The sequence below is a fragment of the Uloborus diversus genome, chromosome 2, assembly GCF_026930045.1.
Source record: "Uloborus diversus isolate 005 chromosome 2, Udiv.v.3.1, whole genome shotgun sequence".
Classification (NCBI taxonomy): Eukaryota; Metazoa; Arthropoda; class Arachnida; order Araneae; family Uloboridae; genus Uloborus; species Uloborus diversus.
The window spans coordinates 131676410-131688420 of NC_072732.1; the positions used below are offsets into that span (position 1 = coordinate 131676410).

Below are 12011 nucleotides of genomic sequence, written 5' to 3' on the forward strand. Positions count from 1 at the left end.
AATTAATATTAAATATTAAGTTTAGATATATTTTTGAGGACATATTTGATAAAAATAGAAAAAGAGAAAGATATTTCGGCATTTTTTTTTTCACACGGGAAAAGTGTCTTTTCAGTGATACCCAAGTGAAGTGAAACAAATATTTGTTTATAATTTTCAGGATATTTGAAGGAGTATTGGATTTTGGAAAGTTTGTTGCTCCAACGCTTTGGTTTTATAAAGTTATGGCTGTGCCCCCACGAGATTTGTCTCCTTTTTTGAGATGGTTTAGAAAAATTTTACTCGGAGTAGGTACCTAATTGTTTTATTTCTTATATGACTAATAAACAACTTTATAAAAAATTATGACCATTGTAGTGTAGTTCTCTTAACTTCAGGTGATTGTTACACATTGAAGGAGTCAACAACGCCACGATTAAAACTGAAAAATAATTTCAAGAAATCAATGGAATATTTGAATCATTTTTTGATTCTTTGTGAAGATTGTGGAGATTTATGCTTAACTTCTCATGGTGTGTTTCATGTTATGGACTCCGAAGAGTCACCAGTCTCTTCGGAGGCGTGGGTTCGAATCCCACCGCTGCCACCATGTTTCATGTTATGTAGTCTTAAAATATTTAGTAAAGAGATACTTAAACTCCTATAGTACAAAACCAACTAAATCTGTGTATTTATTTACATCTCTGGAATACAGGAATGTTGCCACTCAGGCATAACTAATAACACGTAACATGGTGTCTTATACAGCAGCAGTGGCTTTACAACAAGTTTTTCAAAGCATTTAATACGCAAGACAACACAAAAAAGACTGTCGGAACACAAAGTGGATATCACACTGATTGCAACTGTGGGAATTGAACCCACGACCTCCAGAGCGACTCAGAAGCCAAAGATTCTGCCACATAGGGGCCCCATTTGATTGATATATATACAGTGGCTCCCAAAAGTCTTCATACACCTACGACTTTCAACAAAATAGACCACAATCCATTGGTTAGAATTAATATTTCGGAATAGGTATTTTATTATTAGTATGATCAATTTTTAACAAAACTACATAAAAAGTTCTTAAAAAAATATTAAAACTTAATTTTTAAAAAATCAAAAACCAAAAAGTGCCGGAAATTTTATCTCACAAAAGTCTTCGTACACTTTATAAAATGTCTATATATTATTGAACAATCTAACTTTTTCAAAAAATCAGTAATCCAACGTCAGAAAGCACAAATATTGCAAAATATTTTGCAATATTTGTGCTTTCTGACGTTGGATTACTGATTTTTTGAATTTTTCAGCACAAAGGATTTATTTGTTATTTAATCTAACTTTTTATTAAGTTATTAATTAGTAGAATACCGTACAGTATTCATAACACCTTTTAAATGTCTGGGAATAGATTTCATTCTTTTTCTTTCTTTTTTTTGCGTAATTTCTGAGTAAGTGTTCAACCACACTTCGAGTCTTACTGTTTCTAGCTCTATTTTCGTTTTAAAGCTGTATTTTCGTAATTTAGCCTCTAAATATCTCTAAATACGTTGCATTAAGTTCAAATCTGGAGATTGAGGTTTTTTTTTCTAAACTTTAGAACAATATTCGAGGCACTGGACACAAACGTTGAAAACCGTGTGATTCTTATTGTTATCTTGATAAGAAAACAAAGCGGTTTTGAATAACCAAATTTTTGGCTACGAGTTCAAAATTGGTTTTTAAAATACTTAAAATAACAGCACGATCCATTATTTCATCAAAAAAATTCCAAACTACCATGTCCTGATGCTGATGTACACCCTCACATTAGAACACCTCTACCGTCCTGATTAACTAATCCATTTAAGTTCTTAAGATTAAGTTCCCAATTTTTCTTCTACTTACAATTATACAACAATTTAACCAAAAATGTAGAATTCATTTCTATCTGTATTTCTAAAATGTTTTGAGCTTATTTATCATTGATTTTGCGACGAAAAGCGTAAGCTTTCTGTTTTTTGCACGACCAAGAAAATTTCTACAGGAAGAGGCCCTATTTAATCCAGCTAATCAGAGAACTTGGTGAACAATTTTAGGTGAAAATTAAACGTAAAATGTTTCATTCAATTCTACAGAAACTTTTACAGCTCTGAAATGTGTATTTTTAATATTTTTTAAACTTTAAATCTTCGATCACGTTTTATCAACTTTGCTGGTTGACCTTTTCTTACCTTGTTTTCGATCCGATTCCTTTCTTTAACTCTTTAAGACCGGGAAGGGGGGAATTTTTTACTACAGTTAGGTCCTGACTTTTTCGATCAAGCTATTTTGGAAATGGAATCGTCCACTCTGAGACCCTCTTCGGCAGCATCTCGTCAGTTCTTGTGTGCACTAATTACAGGAGGCGTGGTAAGCTGTCACCTTAATCGCTGTCGCGCTTCAGGCGTGCAGCCTTTTTCGCTATTTCCCTAGACTAGTGTTTATCGCGTATGTTGGTTCAGCTGTCTGCGATCTATAGACACATGGGATGTTTTAAAATTAGGAATAAAACATCTGAATTGCAAAAAAAATATTCAAAAATCAAAAGCAGCTTCGGAATGAAGAATTTCAAAGGGAAAAAATAGAACAAGTCGCATGAATGAAAAAGAATGAATATAAAAGTTTCTTCATTTCCCCCTTCCTCCCGAAATGCGGGCATCTTCACAAGTTATTAGCTATCAATCCTTGTAGTTGTATTGCCATTGGGAATTGTACATCACTGTCACTTGTCCCATCAGTTGAAAATACTTCGGTCGGAAGAAAGGATCTTTGAGGTGGTCTCACAGCGTGACTTTCCATCAGTTCCTATAACCATATTGCTAATAAGTTCGTTTTTTTTTTTGGATATTATGTTCAGCCTACAGCGCAAAATGCCTAACCTTTCTAGCAGCTTTTGTTTTTGGAAACATTTCTCCCAATTTCGATTGATTAAAAAAGTTTGAGCACAGCCAATAACTTTTATTCTTCTGCAGAATAATAAATTATAAAACATATAGTTCTTTTTAATACATGTTTTCCTTTTTTATAAAGTTATTGAAAAAGGCTATAATAAAATTATAAAACATTCTTTTTTCAGAAATATAAATATTTTTTAGATTTTTAAGAGACATATTTTAGAATTACAGAAAATCAGAAAAAATATATGTAACAGGGGCATGGCGAGAGAAGGTTTGCCGGGTTGATTCCCAAATCCCTTAACTTTCGCATATTGATTGTAAATCTTAATATATCTTATACACATATATTAGCCGCCTTCAACGCGTAGATGATATTAATCATAAATAAGAACATTACAGTTCAAGCACAAGCTTAAGATTTATTATGCAATAATTTAAATTTTCCAATTTCAATCAATTCCATTTGCACAAACTGATGAGAATAATTACCGAAAGAATGTTTTTGAAACTATTTTCAAACATTTGGAAGAAATTGCACCCCTATCTCTTTTCCATTTCTGAGTATACTACGGACAAGTAATAAAAGCTATCCCAGTCAGGAGAAAAAAAAAGGAAAGTTAAAAGAAAATAATAGAAAGATAATTTTTCAAGAGTAATAAAGAAAAAAAAAATCTTTTCCTCAAAAAATGGGGGTTAAGAGAATGCTTAGTGGGGAAGCCACGAAATCTTATTTATTTCCCCCCTTTTTTTCTTTTTTAAAATAAAACTAGTCTATGTAATTCGATTTTGACATTACTTATTAAATGACAGATAAAAATGGAGTTTGGCGTCAAAATTTGGGATGAATAGCCACCGTAGACTAACTCTTCCAGAGCCGGATTTAGTGGAGGGCAGGCGGGGCTACTGCCCCGGGGCCTCCACAATAAAATTTTTACAAAATATCCTAGCTTTCACGGGTCGAAAATATCGGATATGTACATATATATCAAAATATTCGGATATACAGTAGAAGACCATTATAACGCACACCTTGAGACCAGAGCTTTTGCGTTATATAGGTCATTTCACAAATTTTGACACTAAAGTTCAGAATATCTCTCTATATTAGCACTTCAGAATGAGTTTTATCTGCAATGAGTATTAAAGCACCAACATTACAATTAGTTATTCACAAATAAATATGTTTCACAATCAAACGAAAGTGCATTATCCTGCACTTCTGCTAGCTTCTTGGTTTGCATAACAGCTGCATTTGCAAGAGCCATCTGGTATTTTCTGTTTACTGTAAGGGGGGTACTAATTTCCATTTAAAAGCTTTGGATTAAGATGGAAAGATGAAAAACTGTTTCAAAATAACAATTTTTATGTTTTCATAACAAAACAGAGGTATTTTTTTAACTTCAAAACCTATTGTTTACTTCTGGAAAGTTGTACGGTTTATAGAGAATTGCGTTATATAGGTCGGCGTTATAATGGTCATCTACCGTATATCAAAGTATCGGATATTATCGAAAATATGATGATCTTTTCGAACCCTGATTAGGGGCATCCACTCCTTCTTTGCCCCGGGGCCTCCACACTTCCAAATCCGGCCATGAACTCTTCCAATTATAATCTTCATTCCAATGAAATAACATAAGAAAAATTCAGTTTTTTTTTGGAGTTTTTTGGTTTTATTCCCGAAAAATAAATTAATACGTAAAATCAATCCGAGTAGAAATAATTTTTAAGTCGATTGTTAATTTTTAACTCTGAAAAGTGAGAGGGCAAGGCCCCTTTACTTTTGAAAGTAAGGTAAAATTGCCCCCCGCCCCTCCAACCCACAAACACACAAGTTGCCATGGTTATCGTATATAACTAGCTAATCGAATATGATAAAGATGAGAGCATACAACTTTTTAACATAGAAATGCAAGATAGATAAATCTGTACTGAACGAAAGTTTTCTTGTTTTGATGCAACTCTGAAATCGCGTAATTATTATTGACAACAATTTCATATTGGGGGAAGGAGGTGACATTTGTTTTCTCTTAAAAAATTAATTAATTCTAAATTAGTGCTAAAAGTGTAAATGCAACAGATGTAAAAGAAGCACAGATTTAGATTCTCTTTATATTTATTAGTAAGTAAAATGCTGTATGACATGATTTTAAAAAAATATTCCCTAAAATTTATTCTGATGATGTTTTCCTGAATAATGCCATTTATACAGAAGTAAATATGTACTTTAGTTTGTTTGAAGAATTTAACAATTAATTTATATTTTCAAGGAAACAAAGTTGTGGGATATGCTACTGAAAGCAAGAGATAATGTCTTTTTAAATTCATTAAATGAATTTAGGAAAGAATTAAATCCGATTTTTTGGTGTTTGTTACACTACAATCGTTAAAAGAATATTACAATGTGACTTAGCGCCATTAGAAATTTCTTTATCCCACTTCAGAGACAACTGTTTTTGAAGATTTAAGCAGATTGTCATTTTTTTACCTTTTTTTTTTTTTGTAAATCATGGTTTTGAATTTACATGTTGACAAACTGACTGAATTTCCCAAATTAATGAATAACATGTTGTTCAGAAGAAAACTAGAAAATGCTATTTTGTGATTAAATTTTTATAAGTGCAAATATATATTATATTGCTAGCAAGTATCACTTTACTCAAAATATTGAACTGTAAAGGTAAAGTGGATAATACGGTAGTTTGTAAATTGTATAATATCATAACAAAATTCTTTTCTTTTGACCATTCTGAGAGAACTAGTATCTAAGGCATCTTCTTTAGTCACCCGTGCGACCTGAATACTGGAGTTGGTTGACCCATGTTATGTGCGTTTTAAGTCCTTATGGAATTATGACCTCCTATCTCACTTTTTGTGGGGCGCTACTGTTTGGGTAACAGTTGTGTGGTGGGGTGCAGTATATTTTCACGAGCAAGTTAAAGCTCTGGGCAGATTTGTTTTGTTTAGATGCCTTCCAAGCTCTGATTTGCTGAGTAATACTTTTAAGTTTCTAAAACTGGAAAGAAATAATTACATTTGGGTTGAAAATAAAAATAATGAAAATAGAAAAGGTTAATAGATGGCGAAATATTGCAAGTAGTAATTGCACACCCGTGTTTCGAGGTTCCTTGTAAACCTGAAGCATGTATATGCAGTTATTTGCAAAGTTTGTGCTTTAATGTTGTACGAATTATCATAAAAATTATACAAAACATTAATTTATAAATCCTAGAATAGAATTTATTTTTAAAAAAGTGGTACAAAAAAGTGAGGATTAGAAGTGGAGGAAATTGAAACGAAATCGTACAACGCATTCATCTTTTCTCATTTTTTGAGGAAGCCAAGCGACATCAAGTCATTAGCAGCTCCCCATTCATGCATTTGTCGCTATCACTTGCTAAATAGCTATCGGCTAGAAGAAAGGGTCTTCTTCGGGGAGGTCTCGCAGTAGGGTGTCTTCTTCTACCCACCACCCCTGAATTCGCATAACTCGGCCGGGTACGGGCGGACTCGGATCTAAGTTACAAAGCCGTATACGGCCGGCCTCGGTCTTAAGGAGTTAAAGCATTTTTTCAAGCACTTTACTATACAAACGAATAAATCAACTAATTTAGAGACATTTCAAACCAATTTACCGCTACTGTAGGGAAAAAAATTAAAATTTTGAATGGTGTTTGCGGTTTTTTACGAATACCAGCGATTTTAAAGTAATAAGCACAATATTAAGGAATAAATAAACAAAAAATTAAAGCCAAATGACTTATAATGGTCAACACAATGCAACAATATTAATAAAACGGCATATGATAATTTTAATCATGAATTTATTTGAAAATATTCGATGTACGATGACTTTTGTGGCGTGTTATTTCTGTCCTTTTGTTTTTTGAACCATTTCAAAAAGAAGATCCGTCAATATTTTGAAAAAACCAATGGGTTGTATTTAGAATGACACTGGAATGATGATGGAAAATATTGGACTTCATATTCGAATTCAGTTTCGAGTTATTTTGGTTTTACTAAAAAATTTCAAAGTGTACGAACACTTTTGGGAGCCACTGTAAATATACAATCACATACGTATTGATTTATCATTGGAGTGTTTCTGTAACAGAACAACTGCTCTGTTCAAATCCAGGACCATCTCAAAGTTAAAAAACTAGAGTGGGGCATGAGCTTAAAGAACCCACTTCAATTAATCTTTGATAATGTTAGTAACGGGGAAATCCAAGGGAAATTTTTTTCGAAATTGAAATCTTAAAAACGCAATTGCCTATTGGACATGTAAAGAACTAAATTAAAGGTGTGGGGTTCTGGGAAACACTCAAATATTTCTCAAAATTGATAGTTTAAAAAATCAATTTTAAACTTTCTTTGGTGACATGGAGTTGAGGTTCAGGACTCTGCAAGTATTTCAAAATTGTAGTTTAAAAACCACTAACTTATACAATCTTTGGTGATGTCAGTAGAAGGACAGTATTGAGGGCTGACTTGCATAAAATTTTTGAAAATGAGATCTTAAAGAACCATCTACAGTGAATGATGTTTTCGTAATTTTATATTTAATATCAAAAAAATTGAGAATAAACATAGTCTTTTTGCTGCCCCCTGGTTGTTCTGTCATCCACGGCAAATGCCCTGTTGAGATCTCCTTCCCCTTAATCAACTTTCTACAATGGTTTTTCTTTTAAATTAATGTAATGAAAACTAAAAGAAAAAATGAATTAACTTTTATTAATGTGCTAATTTTGCATCAAACTTGCACGCTAAATGGGTAGGAGGGGGAGAGATGAACCCCAGGGGTACGCTGTTGTGTTCCACAATCCTTTTGGTACTTGTGTAATAGCATGCAAAATTTGAAATAATTGCTTTTCATTGTATTGTTAAGTTACTTTTGATTTTCCCCAGTTTTTTGACTCATACAAGTTACCTTAATGATTGTGCAAGAATTATTATCCAATTCTTCTTATTCTAATCAGATTAAATTATTCTTTTTTTTTCTGTAGAGAGAATTCAAAAACTCATTACGATTTCAAGACAAAGTAGCTACTAGGTAAGAAATTTAAGAATTCTTTTATGCATTTGCCTCATTTCCTTATATGATAAGTTAGGTATGTTTGTCAATAATATTGTTTGAATCAGCACTAGTTTTTGATGCATTGTTGTTGAAAATTCAAAATTACTTCCTAATGTATGTTACACTTTATAAGAAATATATTTCTTTTTCACATTGAATAAATATTCAAAAAAACATAACTTTGACACATTTTGTTCTGTTTTTGATATTTTCTCATAAAAATAGTTTTCAAAAGTTTCTCAGAAAATGTAGCTTTGGACACAATTGTTTTGAACAGGACCATAAAAATCTTGCCAACCCTGCTTTCATTTGCACACATGCATAAATATAAGGAAATTTGGAGACATTTATCAAAAAATAAATAAATAAATAAAAATTAAACTCATGCATTCAAACTGAAAATTTTTATGAAGAATTCAACTTCTGTGCAACTAGATTAAAATCAGCTGCATAAATAAGTTGAATGTTCACATTGAATAAATGTGCAATATAAAACATTACTTTGATACATTTTATTCTGTTTTTGATGTTTTCTCAGAAAATACAATTTCTTTAAAAATATAGTTTTGGACACTTTCGGAGAGTTTTCGACAAGACGGTAAAAACCCTGGTTTTTACCGTCTTGTCGAAAGGTTGTGTCCAAACCCTTGCCAATGCTGAGAGTAAGATATCTAATCCCAGAAATAACAATTAGATATCTTACTCAATGCTCTGAGGCGACGATATAGAAGGACCATTCCACGGAAAACGGTCATTTTGTCCAGCACATGAGGCTTCATATTCGTCATTAAAAATAATACTTTAAAATATTAAAGCCAAATTTTTTCAGCTTAACAAATTACAAACTTATGTGTGATGTCTTAAGCAAAAAATTTCGTCATTACCTGTTAAAATCATTACTTTTTAAAGAAATATATGGACCGTCATGTGCAGGACAAGTGATTGACTTTTTTGTGGAATGGCCCAGAAGTAGAGTCCAGTCTAGCATAATATAGACGAATGGGCGAACAGCGTCCGCAGAAAATGTTTGGCTCTGCAGAAATTTTTTTTAATCTGCTAATGTTAATTAAAAAAAAAAACAGTTTATTTCTGCCAAAGCCTTTTGAAGCACATGTGCGAAATAAATAATAGTTTTGGCAGTTTTTTTCAGTTGGTGAAAAATAAGCACAAACTATATGTTATTGTAAAAAAAAAATTAAAGCACTTTTCTTTTTTATCTCTTCATATTTGAATATAAATTTAATTCTTTATTCAAGGTTGAACTAGGCAAAATAATTATTTGCAGAAAATTTTCCAGTTAGGATTTGTGTTCACAGAAAGCTTTTCATTTTATTTAAGTCTAGTAGAGTCCATATTCTTCGTAACGTTCATACATTGTGGAACAAAGATCTAACATATTTGGAAATACTTGATATAACAATTGATGCATCTGTTACTATGGGGTTGCCCAGATGCATTTGTGCTTGTACCATTTATTTTGAAAAGAAAACCAATAATGATATATACCCCTCATTTATTAATAGGTCACCTGAAGCCCCTATTCTCCCAGATGGTCCTAGTCACAAGTTGTCTGAAAATTATTACTTTACACGAGATGCTAGACATACAGCTCGTCCTCCGTTGGTGCTGAGTGCAGGTATTCAGAAAAAGGCTGTCACTGATGGAATGAAAGGAGAGTAAGTTTTTCTCTTACATAGCTTTTTAATTTTGTTCTGGTCATTTATTTTAATTTAAACATGTAGTTTTGTAAAGAACAATTGAAATACTTAATTTTAGTATCTTCTTTTCTTTATAGTTCTCTGCTCATAATAAATCATTATATTTGTTTTGTATTATATATAAAGTTTTTATTATTGTGCACCTATTAAAACATTTTTTAATCAAAAAAATTGAAAGTAATAGTTAAATTGCTAGGATATATAGTTGATAGTCATGCATCTGTTAGTGCTGTAGAAATTTTTGTTTGTAGATCAAATGTGTGAAAATCCCAGTGCTTCTTTTCTTGTATATGTAATATGCAGAAAAAAAGTACTGAATTCTTAAACATTATTTTAACTAATTTGTACATATAACATACAAAATTACAGAACATAAGAGTTTTTAAGCACAATATGCAGAGTTTCATTAAAATATTGAGAGAAAGAAAGTCAAAAGTATGGTTTTGATTTCGATATTGCTGGAACCACACTTGAATATAGCTGATTCTTCAGAAAAGGTGCAGACCTTTTTTCATTTCAAATTCAGTTTCATGGATTCTACCACTTTAGAAGTTTCTCTTTTTCTTTTAATATCATTGACAGAGTACTTGCTTAATAGTAAAGAAAACTCACTCTGTCTCTCAGGAACTTATCAGCAAATTATTGAACTAAAGAATGAAAAGAAACTCATCTTAACTTATATGTCAGCCTTTGAATAAAGGTACACAAGCAGTTGACTAGACAACTTGGCAGTTTAAAAGCAAATTCATAGTCCAGAAACACGTCAAAGTGTAAACAGTACAGTACAACAAAAGAGAACAAGCGAACTCATTTCAGCATGTGTAACTCCTTTATCACACATGGGCTAACAAGTGCTCTTCTTGCTTTAGAGGTCTATTGTGCAGGAATTGTAAGTGATGGTGAATTAATTTTTCTCTCATAGTCACTTGTTTGGCTCTTGTTTTTTCGTTCTTTCAAAATAAATTTCGAGTCATCTTTGAAAAAACTTCGAGTTAAAGGATGTTAACTTCGAGATATAGAGAATAATTAGCATGGACTTACAGGCAAATGGGTCGGGACTTGATAAAAACTTTGAGTTATAGTAATATTTGAGTTATCGGAATTTGAGTAATCACGAATTGACTGTATATGTAGGGATGTTGGGTAAACAATATGGAGGGAGCCCCAAAACATACTAATAATGAAGAATTTTTTTTTATTTTTAGTACTGCTTCAAAAGCTGTAGCAAGTAAAACCTTGAAAACCATTCTACCTGGAATTTCATACAAATGGCAAGAGGTTCCTGAGGAGCAACGCAAGTGATTTTGTTATTGTGTAGGTTCAAACTATATGACTATTTGTTTTACTTTGAAATAAAGATTTATTGTAATGGTGAAAATAAATAGTTTTCTCCCTTGTTTTATTTTTTTCCAATTGTATGTTAATATTTTCTGCTATTCAACATGCAATAACATAACCAAATGTTTTGATTATATTTTATTTGAAATTGAATTTTATTAAGGTATGTATCACCGGTTCCTAAAGTGGGTACCACATGGAGCAACATGGGGTTCCACACAATGCCCGTGTTCTCAATATATCGATATATGTAATAGATAAGTGTGTCAGAAACAAAAAAAAGCTTGGGAACCTCTGGTATATGGCTTTGATCAAATATATATATATATATATATATATATATATATATATATATATATATATATATATATATATATATATATATATATATATATATATATAGCATTTAAGAATCAAAAAATACCTTTGTGCACGAAAAGTTTATTAAAATATATTGACAATTAATTGCACAAAATTTCAATTACTGGAGACTGTATTTCGGTGTTACAAGGAATTCATTTTTCAATGCCAAAGAAGTGAGCTTATGGATGAAAAGACGTCCAATGCATTGAAAAAGGCATTCCTTGCAGGGCTGTAACCAGAAAATAATTTCGGGGAGGATTTAAAAACTGTAATGCGGAGCTTTGCGCTATTTGTGCTGATGTTCAAGTTGTCAGGTTATCAAAAATGAAAGCGTTTTGTGCAATTGATATACATTTGAAAGACATTTGAGTTTTGGAACGATATTTTTTGGAAATGTTTAAATTTAAACAAACTTTTAAATGTCAAACCAAACTTTTTTTTTTGGGGTGGGGGGAACTCTAAGAATCCTCCACCCTTCCCCTGTATATGGCCCTGATTCCTTGTAATGCCAAAACATGTGTCTACTCTACAGTAATCTTCAATTAAACATTGGCTATATCTCATTTTAGAATTAAGCTTTTATTTATTCATTTTTATTGAAAAAAATGCAAA

The 12011-nt window shown here is 31.7% G+C and overlaps 1 protein-coding gene across 1 annotated transcript; it reads left to right on the plus strand.

Moving 5' to 3' along the window:
* Positions 1 to 130: 130 nt before the first annotated feature.
* On the plus strand, positions 131 to 11096 carry LOC129217339 (NADH dehydrogenase [ubiquinone] 1 alpha subcomplex subunit 7-like). Its single transcript, XM_054851623.1, has 4 exons — positions 131 to 287; positions 7910 to 7956; positions 9504 to 9656; positions 10904 to 11096. Exons 1-4 carry the CDS (start codon positions 225 to 227, stop codon positions 10998 to 11000), a joined length of 360 nt encoding a protein of 119 aa, XP_054707598.1. The 5' UTR covers positions 131 to 224; the 3' UTR covers positions 11001 to 11096.
* Positions 11097 to 12011: the final 915 nt, after the last annotated feature.

Bases quoted from the DNA above. Each gene is read 5' to 3' on its own strand.
- LOC129217339 (XM_054851623.1), top strand. From the start codon at position 225: ATGGCTGTGCCCCCACGAGATTTGTCTCCTTTTTTGAGATGGTTTAGA. The intron at 7,957-9,503 runs GTAAGAAATTTA...ATTTATTAATAG, and splicing joins CAAGACAAAGTAGCTACTAG to GTCACCTGAAGCCCCTATTC. The intron at 9,657-10,903 runs GTAAGTTTTTCT...TTTTATTTTTAG, and splicing joins ACTGATGGAATGAAAGGAGA to TACTGCTTCAAAAGCTGTAG.